Source organism: Protobothrops mucrosquamatus, unplaced genomic scaffold (genome assembly GCF_001527695.2).
Source record: "Protobothrops mucrosquamatus isolate PMUCROS unplaced genomic scaffold, P.Mucros_1.0 scaffold890, whole genome shotgun sequence".
Taxonomy (NCBI): domain Eukaryota; kingdom Metazoa; phylum Chordata; class Lepidosauria; order Squamata; family Viperidae; genus Protobothrops; species Protobothrops mucrosquamatus.
Window position 1 is genome coordinate 185,014 of NW_015387144.1, and position 13,174 is coordinate 198,187.

General features: G+C 38.5%; 1 protein-coding gene across 1 annotated transcript in view; it reads left to right on the forward strand.

Annotated features, from left to right (window-relative positions):
* Positions 1–12,402, forward strand: part of LOC107290419 (myelin and lymphocyte protein) — a 29,955-nt gene extending 17,553 nt beyond the window's left edge. The window contains exons 2-4 of the mRNA XM_015819297.1: positions 3,630–3,797; positions 8,468–8,596; positions 12,024–12,402. Of these exons, the coding sequence (XP_015674783.1) occupies positions 3,630–3,797; positions 8,468–8,596; positions 12,024–12,098 (372 nt within the window). The 3' untranslated portion in view covers positions 12,099–12,402. The remainder of the gene's footprint in view (positions 1–3,629; positions 3,798–8,467; positions 8,597–12,023) is intronic.
* Positions 12,403–13,174: the final 772 nt, after the last annotated feature.

Sequence of the window (13,174 nt, forward strand, 5' to 3'; positions counted from 1 at the left end):
ATTATTTTCTCTATTAGCTAGAAGAGATATCAGAAACAACACTGCATTTTACTAGAGAGCGATCTTTTCAAAGTTCCCATGTACTATTTTTGTTTATTATATAAAATAGAAAATAATTATTTTGATAATGTTGAAGTATTGTTTTCAGAGTAAGAGGTGGTACAATTTTTAGGGGAAATTTGTATATGATGGCTGTTTATAGTATGTTGTTGTTTTTTGTTTTGTATGACTTTTTAAGTTGCTTAGATTTGGCTCAACTGAAGCAGAATAGAAATCACAGGCCAGAAAATAGCAATACTGTATATTTAGCGCCCTTACTCTGAGTAATTCAAGATGAGAAAGTTTAAGAGGAATTTTCTCTCCCTATTTTGTCTTCACAAAATCCTGGGATGATAAATTCCTGCACTCTGATAGAAATCCTCCCCGAATCAAATTTCAGTCATCTCAACGGAGCAATTTACCAGATAATTGCAAAGTAAATTAAGCTGTAAGCCTAGGGAAGGTGGAAGAAGATATATCATCTAATTAGCCACTTGACTCTGTTTCCAACTGTAGAGTTTTGGTTCTAACTGGTACAAACAAGAACCCTTATTGGATTCAGCACTGCTGTTTGTCACAGTGGCCCCTAGAAGGAAGAGTTTCAGCCAAGCACTTGTACTTCAAGAGGAATTTCTATCCATGTTTGCAAGCAAGAAGATTTGAAAGAACCCATACTACTAGCTCAGCAACCAAAACTAGCTGAGGAAGGGCAAATGAAAATGTTTTCAAGGTTGGGAAATCAGGGAACAAGGAAGCTGTCCCAAGTGGGGAGCTGATAAAGTATTGACCAATTGACACATCATTTGAAGCCNTTGTTTAAAAGTATTTACTGAATCACAGTTGGCTGGGTTCTCAAAACATCTTAAAACTCCTAAATCATGGTTGTCAAAGCTCAACCAAGCAGATTCAGATAAAGCATGTGATAGCTAAGTACATGCAGCCTATTTTCCTATCTTAGAATTGTCTGTCACTGGCTGCTTCTGTGTTGTTTGCTATCTGACAAACACTAACGCAAAGTAGAAGACTTTGTAGGCCAGGGGTGTCAAACTGCTGGCCTGCTGGCCAGATGCATCATGGCGAAACTGCGCCCACCCCATTGCCAGAAATGGAAAAAAAGTCGCGATACATCATGACATGTCACATGACCTTGCGAGTTTGACACCCCTGTTGTAGGCAATAAACACAGTCAATGAATCGGGTAAGGAAAGATTAATGGAGTGGCAATGTAGCTACTTGAAAGGAAGTGTTTATAAACTATGAAATATTGTGTATCTGCCCATGACAAAAATGCAAGGTGTTTTGAGCATCCTTGAACCCAAAGCTCTTCCTTTCTTGGGAAGGGTTGAAGTATAGCTGACTATTATAGTTACACTGAAGGTTGGAAAGAAAATTAATTATAACTAGAATTGGGTGGTAGTTTTTGAACAAAGCCTGTGTCTGCTTTTGCAGCCAATGCAGAATTACTGTATAACAATTAATTGCATTTCTTTAATAAATTTATATAGTTACCCACCTCACATTTGTGATTCAATTAAAACTGATAGTTAGGGCCCTTGTGAAGGGATCTTTGTTATGAAAGGAAAATGTAAACAACATGCAAATGTGATAACTTGTTAACTCTCCTGGAAGGGTAGCTCTATCAGTAGTAAGTTGTAGCAAGGTGCCTGATGGGAAACAGAGGGTATAAACCTGCCCTATTTAGACTCCATTCTCCTTTGAGTTCCAGGGGATCTGGTTGTAGCTGTTTCCCAAGTGAAAGTGACCCAGTCAGGCAGGTAATTAAATTCCCACAATCTGTTTTTGAAGAGAAGGTGCCTCATCCTTTCACCTGGAATCTGAATGGAATGGAACAGGAAATTTCTTCTCTAGGCTAAGCCTTTAAATAAATAACCCCAGTTTCACCTTTTAACCAGGCTTATCAGGGCAAGTGCTTTTGAAATAAATAGTGCTAGAACAAAGAAAGTAGTGGGAGAATAAGTTAGCTATACCAAGTTATAGGAGGCCTGGATCATCCTACAAAAGCTTGCATTTGTTACTTTGCTGCAGGCACATAGGCAAAGAGATAGAGAGACAGAAATTGTGAGCAAAGATAAAAGGACACAACTGAGCAAAGCAGTATTGAAATAAAACATTGCCAATACTTCTGTCTATACTTTCTGGATCTTGACAGTTTCACTGGTTCAGTTCTCCCACTGATTTTGAGCATATCAGAGCCCTGAATCCAGTAAAAAACCTCGCCTATAGCCCTTGTTCTCATGACTTGAAGCCCATTCAGACTGGGGGAGAAGAAATCCTGCCCCATTTCTCACTGGAAGAGGCTTTATAACTTCTGAAACCACTGAACATTGGAGCACTGGGGAACTACCAGATGACTGGAAAAGAGCTGATGTAGTTCCCATCTTCAAAAAAGGGAAAAAAAATGGATCCAGGAAACTACAGACCTATCAGCCTGACCTCAATACTTGGGAAGATTCTGGAAAAGATAATAAAGCAACGAATCAGCAAACACCTAGAGACATACAAAGTCATAACCAAAAGCCAACATGGGTTTGTCAAAAACAAATCTTATTGCATTCTTTGACCAGGTGACAAAATTAGTAGACTGTGGATTTAATTTACTTGCACTTTGGTAAGGCATTTGATAAAGTAGACCACAACCTCCTACTTGATAAAATAGAAAATGTGGGTTAGATAGCATCACCACCAGATGGATTTGTAATTGGCTGACAAACTGCACTCAATGTGTAGCCCTCAATGGAACTGCATCTAAATGAAGGAAAATATGCAGAGAGGTATCCCAAGGCTTTGTCTTAGGCCCAGTATTCTTCAATATCTTCATCAATGATTTAGACAAGGGGATAGAGGGGAATTCATCAGATTTGCAGACAAACATCAGGTTGAGAGGAGGGTTGGATTAGAAGACCTCCAAGGTCCCTTCCAAGTCTGTTATTCTGTTATTCTTTCCCAAAGACACCATTTTAATCAGAAACACAGAAAACTGTCTCGTCTTGTACATTTCAAGCCACATTCTGTCAGTACTATAAGTATGGCATTGGGGTTGATATAAACCTAAATCAGAAAGACAAAATTTTCACTCCATTCAAAAGAGTGACATTGAGGTAGACACGTTCAGTGTTTGATTATAAGGATAAAGCAGGATGGCGGAAATCTTGTACACTACAGTACTCTTGGAGGACAAATGGAGATAAACGAATTTTTAAAAAATTAATGGCATTCTTCTAAATCTGTTTAAGACTTGTAAAGGCAACATGTCTGGATTTCTATAACTTGTTTAACCACAAGCTACCCAGTGTATTTTAGCATAGTCTAGCATAGGAGTCACCAACCCCCAGTCCATGGACTAGCACCGGTCTGCAGCATGCCAGAAAGCGGGCCACACAAACAAGAAAAACTCCATCCTTGGGATGCAGGCAGTATTCAAAACTATACCCCCTCTGGTCCGTGGAAAAACCTTTCTCCATGGCACTGGTCCCTGGTGCCCAAAAAGTTGGGACCTCTGGTCTAGCACACTGTGAAAATCTAGCCATGTTAATTTATTACTGTTAAACTATTTTTATATTTTCTTGTAGGTCTTTGGTGGCCTGGTCTGGATCCTTGTGGCTTCTACCAAAGTTGTTGATCACTTGAGTCAAGGCTGGGTGATGTTTGTCTCGGTGTTTTGCTTTGTAATTTCTACACTTCTTTTCCTCTTATATTTATGTGGAGCTCACGGTGGAAAAAGTGCTTGGGTTGCTTTGGTAAGTCATTTCAAAGAGACTAATACTGCATATGTTAACTCTTACCTCTTTCCAGATTACCAGATCTTACAACAATGCATCATATTCTTCTTCACTCCTGAGTTTAACTCACATGATGCAGATAAATTGGTGAGCTATGCAAAAGGAAGATGCATCCTCAAAGTATTGAAACAAATGGCTTCAAATGTTGTCTGTGTAGTCATTTTTGTTTCCTTATCACAACTTATTATAATCAGAGTGTTCTAGAAATCCTAACATTGAAGCTCATGGATGTGTCCAGCTCATTCACCCTTCTAAGTTCCATTCCCTTCATCAGTTTTCATTCATGTATCATATGCAACATTTATACCACCAAGCGATAAATTACCATACTTACTATTATTTATTTAACAATTTTTCAGTCCCAAATTATACACCTAAGAAAAACTTAGATTTATAACCCTGAATTTTCTTCCTAGTTAAGAATAATGAAAATAACAGGCAATATAAAGCAATTTTTCCTTAGGTGCATATTTAAGAAATGATAACCAGTAATCTTTTTCGTTATTAAGATGTTAGCAATTGTGGTTCTTGGCTAGAGAGAACATTGAGTAAAGAACTATATTAATGAACTAAATCAAACTAGCCCTTTTTCTTCTCTCTGCTTACAATACTTATCAGAACAATGTGATGGCCTCTGAACAATTTTCAGTAAGTCCAAATCTGGACATCATTACAATTTATTCCCTGTTTGGAAGTGAGATGTTGGGACACACTGTTTTCATTGATCTCTGGAATATTATCTTCAGATTCTAGTCTTCCACAATGCCTCCATACCTCAGAATTAATGGTTGAACTACTGATCACTGGGACTCTTATGTCCTCCTAGTCATTCTATGCCCATGTTTGATCCAATGATTTGGGATGGAAAAGGTCTTCCTGCTCATTCTGGAATGACTTCATTCATTAGTTATGTCTGCAAATGGATCAATCATTCTAGCATGACATTTTGATTAAGCTGATCATTAGTCATGATCCACTTTTATTCTTGCCCTTCAGTTTTTCTGAAACCTTCCAAAAATTTTGTGTCCAAACCAAAACTCAGGAACTCTAATCAATGCAGATTCTACTGTTTGTGATTTAGAAACTGTATTTCTATTGATGTAGACCAGATTTTCATTTGTTTGCAGCCACACCATACTACTGATTTGCATAATTTGTTATCAACTACTATTTCAATACATTCACAAATATCACTGTGAAGAAATTGATTTTGGAATAGAATAGAGTTGGAAGGGACCCTGGAGGTCTTCTAGTCCAGCTCCCTGCTCAAGTAGGAGAACCTATACCATCTCAGATAAGTGACTATCTAGTCTCTTCTTAAAAACCTCAAGTGATGGAGCACCCATGATTTCTGAAGGCAAGCTATTCCACTAGTTAATGTTGAAGTGCATGACTTTGCATTGGTCTTATTTAACTTTCATAATATTTCTTTCAACTATTTCTGTAATTTATCAAGGGTGATTTTGATTTTTGTTGTATTGGTTGTCCCACAAAATTCAGTGTTATTTGAAAAATTGGTATGCATTCTGTCTGTCAAATACTGTTATGGCCCAGGTGGTCAAGGCAATGCAGGTCTCTAAAGAGTTCTTTATTTCTTTTAAACAATGTTCCAGCCAATGGCCCTCCAACAACTGGTAAGGCTCCACCCTCACGCTACCCTGAAGGCAGCCACCTTCAGTCCCCCAAACAACAGTCCCTCTAGTACCAAGAAAGCCCCCAGAGTAGGAGCACACTCACTGGACAAGGTCCAGGGTTCCAAGTCCAATCCACCAGGCAAGGTCAAGGCACAAGACAGAAAAGAAGCATTGCCAAATCCCCAGTGAAGCAAAGGCCCAACGTAGGCCACCAGAGAAGGGTGAGCTCCTAGGCAAAATACAAAGGGCAACCTTCCAGGCGAGGCAAGGCAAATAGCAACAGGAACAAGTAAAAGCCAGGTGAGTGTAAACCAAAGCAAACAATTGTTCCTGGCAGAGACTAACTCCCCACGGTTTCTCCTTAAGTTACTCCCCTCCAGGTGTTCCTTGTGAGGAGGGATGGGGCAACCTCCTCCCGAGTAGCCTTGCAGCCCTTCTCTGGGCTTGCCTATGCTCCACTCTCCTTGCCCTTGGATCAGTGGAGCAGGCAGCTGTTCCTCATCAGAGGAGATTGGCTCCCTATCAGCACCACTGCTGGTTAGTACCGATCTTCCCCTGTACAGGTAGCTCTCCATCTGGTCGACCACCTCCCCAATGCCTGCGGGACCCGGGACAGCATTGTCCTCAGCCCCTGGTGTGCCTTCCCTGTCGGACAGTCCCAGCTCCAACTCTTCCTCCTTCTCCTCCTCCGAACCAGCCTCTGAGGGGGCCATGACAAATACTGAAGAGTGAACTTCATGGCACTGCACTTGGTACCTTTTTGCAATATAATTTAGAATAATTGATGGAGACCTTTTAAATAAGATGTTTGAATCATCTACGTATTCATGTAATTGTTAGGCCATATTGCCCTTATTGTATGCCCAATCAAGTAATATAATGTCTATGAAACCCAGTTTGGTATAGTGGTTAAGGCATCAGGCTAGGAACTGGGCCAGAAATTCTACTCCTGCCTATGGCACAAATCCACTGGCTTGACTTTGGGCCAGTCACTCTCTATTAGGCCCAGAAAGGAGACAATAGCAAATGATTTCCAAAAAACCTTGCCAAGAAACTAGTTCAAATATGTCACTATCTATTAAGGAATCTACCTGATTGAAAAACATAGTGTAGCAAGACTTGTTTTTTTTATCAAATCTATGCTACATTCTGTTGCAGATCAATCACTTTATGCCTTTTCCTAGAGTCTCCCCAGACATCGTATTAGAATGATAATAGTCAAAGAATCCTCCTTTTTTCCAAATTTTGAATATGAGGACGATATTTTCCTTTTCCATACACCTGATATTTCACCAGTTCTCCAGGATTTCTCAAAGTGAATAAATGAAGCATTGATTGGATCATTACTTAATTTCTTTGAGGTGCTAGGTTGCAATTCCTCAACTATGGGGATATTCCATGGCTATTTTTTTTCAGTTTCATTATTCAATTCTTCAACTTTGTCTTGCTCTGCACAATTTTCTGCTGAAATACATGCAATATTTGTTTTTGTTCAGAAAAAATAAAACATCATCTGCTAGTATTTAGTTGTCTTCAGTGAATATATATTATGCACATTATTTTCTTTTCTTTTGTATTTTATTCTAACCCTAACTATTTTTGTTATTTTGACATCTTTCATTAACTTCCCCAAGAGCCTTAAAACCTGGTTTTGCTGACTGGCTTGAGCCCTGATGGGGGTGCTCTTCACTGGAGGTGATTGAAGGGATAAGAGAGAAGGTCCCACCCCCATGTTATCCAGTTCCTTGGTTTTAGTTCTTATTTAAGTCTTACTAATTTTAACTTTTATATTTATCTTTTTTACCATTTTGTAAGCCTCCCAGAATGACTTTATCAGTGAGGTGGATGGCATGTAAAACAAACAAACAAACAAACAAATAAATAAGAATAATTTTTAGTTTTTCCTGAATTTTAAGCTTGCCAGACTTCCAACCTGTATACTCTCCTTCGGTTACCTGATCCTTTTTGCAACTCCTCCAAGAATTCTTTTTTGTTTTCAGTTCTGCGATATTTTTTTAGTAGCCATATTCTTTTATTTGTCTTCTATTTTTCCCCTCACCCAGTGGAATTGCTTGATTGCTATTATGCTTTTAGTATTTCTTTTTTAGGCATTCCCACCCATCTTGAACTTCTTTTCCATTAGTTTTTCCTGCCATCAAATCCTACTCATTGTTGCTCAGGGTTTCTTTTTCTAAAGTCCAAGAGACACATTTCATTTCTGTCAAAATCAAGAATTCCAACATCAGATGGTTGCTTTCCCTGTTCTTTCTGCTACTTCCACTTCCTCAAGCAAATCTTCCCTGTTGATTAGTATTAAATCAAGGATAACTGATCCTCTTTTGCCTTCCTTCACCCTCTGAAAAATACAATAACAGCAAGATAAGTTATGAATTTTCATCAATGTACAGGCAGCAAAACTCAATAATAGTATAATTTTTAAAATCGTTGTTCAATAAGTTTTGTTACTACATTTTTCATTTTTAACTTGCATAGGATTTAACTCTTGAAGTCCTCATAATCAAGCTCACCATGCTTTGGCCACTTGTAACACTACTTACTAAAACCAACCTTGTGCCAGCAGTCCATCAATGAAATAATTCAGATAGCAGCTCAGAAAACAAATTTCTCCTATTGTCACCATTTGCATAGTGAATTATTCAGCCACAGCATTCTTCTTAGCATTTTTCTGAGTTGAGTTCAAGCTGATTCAGTATGGCTTATAGATGAATAGAAGGCAACAACTTGAGAACATTGCATAAGCAAAAGGAGGCTGGGGTATTGATGTGCCATCTTGGCACAAGTAGGTAAAGTAATTACAGATGTTACAACATTTTATAAATGGTCATTGTTGAAAAGAAATGCAAACTAAACTATCTGCTCATATTAGGTGCTTATAGTGGCACAAGGGTGATGGGGGAATGTTGGTGGCTGTCCTATAAATAGCAACATTTGCAGAGTTCTTAAGACTTTTTTTCTGATGTTTTTCCCCCCCAGGATGCTTTCTACCAGGTAATTGCATCACTTTTCTATTTGAGTGCAGCAGTTTTGCAAGCCTACATTACAATAGGGCTTAAGGAGTTTCCTGCTTTGTTCAAGGAGTATCAAATAGATATAGCAGCTGTGGTGAGTATATAACCTTCAACTAGAATTGAAATGATTCATTAATTAGGCCAGTCTTCTTCAATCTGCTGCTTTCCAGATGCACTGGGAAACTGAAAGAGAATGGGTTTAATTTACAAATTAAGATGAACTGGATTTTTTTTTTAGGGTACAATTTTTTTTATTAATTTTGTAGCAATTTCTTATTTTATTATTAAAATATAAAAATGTCAGAGACAAGTACTGTTTTAAAATAACATCTTGCCAGTTTCTCATATACTTGGGTGCTGCTTTAGAGCTATTTTTTACCTTTATATGCAAATTCAACTAATGGACTAACAGATATAAGGCTATTTCTGATTGGATGACAGCTCTGCTTACAATGAAGAATTTTGTTAAAAACATGTTTTATAATGGGTGAGGCTATTTGTGCATTTATTTGTGTGTTTATCCCAGTAGTATCTGCGTACCTACAGTTTTTTTTTTCATGGATTACCTGTAGTTCTCAGGGTTGAATCTGGAATTTTCTGAAACCAGAATGTGCTGTGCCTCTGGATTATGGTTCTCCTCAAATGATAGGCATATATAGTTATAAAAGAAATTGACATTATGGACATTAGTGATTTAAGAACTGCTCATTCTTTGGCAAATATATAACACCCTTTGGCATGGTTTGGAAATAATTGGGGCTTAATTCAAGATCCCAAAGAAAACTGTCTATATCATGTATTGAGTTCATCCTTATCTCCGGGTGACTCTATAGAGAAAAAGAGTGTATAGATAGAATTTTAACTAAAATGGCTCAAACAGAGTGTGAACATAACCAGGTACTTTTAAGGTATGTGTGGGTGAATCTGTTAATTACAAGAATATAAATGGATTATTGTATAAAGTAAAAGTCAAGGATAACTTTTCCCTTCCTTCACCCTCTGAAAAATACAATAACAGTACAGTACAAGTCACTGTGGAAAACAAACAATTAAGAATTAGAGTAGAGTATATATTAAGAATTGCAATAGATTTATATAGATAAAACTAGAAACATGGATCACCAAGACTAAAAAAATTATTAAAACTGAGGTTTTGTCAACCCCTGCTAACATCATCAGAGTGTAAGCCAGGATTGGAGAACAAGTTCTTATAGTCTCTGTGAAGCCAGTAGTTTAGCTAATGAGTGTGTTATGGGTCTGTTCGGTCCCCACCCTCTTGTAATCATTTCTGTTGGGTTCGCTGATGTCTGTTTGAGTTTTGGCGCTCTGCCTCTCTTCACTCACCCCGCCCGCTGGGAGCGTTTGTCCTGCCGCATGCAATCATCTCGCTGCTCATCTGACATTTATGTCTGCGCTGCAGTCGTCTCGGCCAGTCGTTCCTTTCTAGTGCTAGCATCGCTATCCACATTGGTCAACTGTCCTCTCCTGCTGTCCATGGGTCCAGTCTGCCTCCTCATTATCTCTTGCTGTGATGATGTATCCATTAATGAGAGGTTGTGATCCTCTATTCCAGTGGTGGCGAAGCTATGGCACGGATGCCAGAGGCGGCACTCAGAGCCCTCTCCGTGGGCACCTGCGCCATCAGCTGGGTTTTATAAAACCTTTTTGCTTTAGGCATCCACCGCCATGTAAAAAAATAAAAAGGTTCAATCAGTCAATTTCAACTTCTCGCGTGAAAAAAAAAGATCTTGCAAAGTTGGAATTGATTTAGTTGGAACCTTTTAGTTCCACCCAGTCTGCCGTTACCACCGCAGCCACGCCCACCCAATGGGCCACACCCACCCGGCACCTGACGATGCATAAGTGGGTTTTGGGTTGCAGTTTGGGCACTCGGTCTCTAAAAGGTTCGCCATCACTGCTCTATTCGCTTGTTCGTGCGGGGGAGAGGTGGTTGTTAGTTCATCCTCATTGGCCAATGAGGCATGCGGCAGAATGAATGCTCCCAGCGGGCGGGGCGAGTGGAGAGAGGCAGAGCGCCAAAACTCAAACAGACGTTTTAAATATGAATATACCCGAGACGCACATTTTCAGGACTATTTTATTATATCTTTATTGCTGTGCATTGCCTTTGTCTCAGCTCCTTACTGATGCTGATTAACTCATGTTACTTTTAGGAACCACAACTTTGGCCTTGATAACAAATTCTACTTACATAGGGATTGTGGCACCTCTAACATATTCATTCAATTGAACATGTTTAAGAGAGTCCACTCTTGTATAACCTGAAATTCCTCATCTAAATTATACCAGTGAGAATCCCAATTGATACAGATTCTAAAGTTTCTTGATAAGATACTCAGCCGAGTATCACATTTATTTCACTAGTATAGTATAAACATTTGCCCTGTGGCAAATCTCATAAAATCCCCAAAGTGTGGCCAGCTAAAACTAAACAAAGTTCTATTCATTTCAGTGAGATAGTCATATCTACTTAATTCTGCTTTTCAGGTTATTGGATGCTGCAATAGATTTAGGGACTCGCCAGCCCTATGTCAGGCATAAGACCCCTGGTGATGATATAACTTTGTGACCAGTGGTTTGCTATTGCAATACAGCCTATTATGTTATGAATTAATTATTAAAGTTAGACTTTCTCTAAGATCTCAAGGCAGTTTATCCTCTGGGTCTCCTTTAATTTTATTCTTACAAAAGCAAGTCTGTGAGTAGAAGATCAGCCGGAAAGACAAGCACTGATTAGCTTCTGATTCTCTGTGAACTCCCAAACACACCAATGTGTCCATGAGCCTAGCACAGGGGTAGGCAACCTTGGCTCTTTTATGACTTGTGGACTTCAACTCCCAGAATTCCTGAGCCAGCATGGCTGGCTCAGGAATTCTGGGAGTTGAAGTCCACGAGTCATAAAAGAGCCAAGGTTGCCTAACCCTGGCCTAGCATATGGCTGTGAAAGGTATTCAAATAGTCTGGATAAATTTGGGGAACATTTTAACCTGGAATCAGAGATATTGGGAGATGGAGAGTCTGGTAGTGTAGAAGTGCTCTTAAACTTTAAATGTTAATAATATTTAGTATTACAATCTTAGAGTACATCTGCAAAGCAACATGGATAGAGTGGATATATGTACAACTTACACAGACATTAGAAGAGCAAGCCCTCATAGCTAGAAGCACTTGTTAATACTTTGCAATGGTAATACCATCCAATTGCGGTGGATCGGCTGATAGTTATGCGTATAAAATGTGTGTGTGTATAAAATCAGCATACAATTAATCTGCCTATGATCCCAAAAGCCGATTGTACTAAAGTAAAAAGAGAGGAGGGGCTAAACAGAAAATGTTTTTATGCTGGGTCAGAAGATTAATAGCAAAGGCAAGAAAAAATGATGCACTGTAAGGCTGCTGTTCTGCAAAAAGGTTAGGAAAAGCCAGGAGAAAATTAGGAAATGACTGCCAGAGCACATAACTGTGACTGCCAAGCTAAATGCTCTTCTCTTCTCTTCTAGGTTTTTGCATATGCAGTCACACTGACTTATGTTATCCATATGGTGTTCTCCCTGCTGAGATGGAAATCTTCTTAAACCCCATGTTCTATGGATTTTACAGACATATGTGTGTGTGTTTTTTTTTTGTAAAGAACTTTCTTTAGAAATCTTATATAAAAATAATGTACTTTATTACGTGTTAACGGTAAATTTCTTTATTAATATTTACTCCTAATCGACCCCCCGGATTCCAAGTCTTTGTTAGAAGAGAGCGAAGGAAACTCAGTATATCTACCTTAAAATATATTTGTATTTACAATGCCTTTTATGTAAATGGACAATAAATGGTAATTTACAGTTATGTAAATTGTACAATAAAAAGCTTCAAGTTCAACTTTTAGATGGAGGTGGGTTTTTTTTAACTTTCTTCAGTGAAGTAATCTACCAACATGAATAATGATGTGGCTAAGTTTGTTGACATCATTAAATTAGATTGATGATGTTATCTAGTTGGGTAATGAAACATTTGCGAGCAAACCACCAATCTCAGAGAGAACCAAGAATTCCACATTCGACCCTGAGCTATAAATGCTCTCTTCTTCTGGAATACTACATTACTTTGAGTGATTAAAATGATTTCAAATGCTTCAAAAAGGATTGGGGAAGGTAGCGATGCATGTCTGTGTAAGGAAAGATCATTATTCTAAGCAAAGCATATATTAAGTAGTAAGTATCCAATTTTTAAAAATTGTAACTTCACTTGGTGGTCGGAACTGATAATGACTGGTCTAAAAAAGGATGTAACAGTTATGATGGAATACTTGATAGAAATTATCTACACCAACTAATTCTATGTTAGGGATTGTTATATGTAAAAACAAAAACAAAGCTGCCAGTGAAAGAAAGGAAAAATACAGGATTTTTGTGGGTGTGTTTGTCATTAGAATTTAGGATGAAATATTCCAGGGTAGGCTGAACACAGGGAGATTTAGGGCAGAGAAAAAGAGGTACAAAAGTGCAAAAGAGGGAGGGAGAAACTCGAACAGGTGATGACCAGCCCTGGAGCCTGTTCAGCCAGATTGTTCCCTCATGGTTCCATCCACAGGGAAATTATTAGCAATGACTTTTGGGGAAAATCTTAGAAATTGTTCTTGAAAAAAAACACATCACAA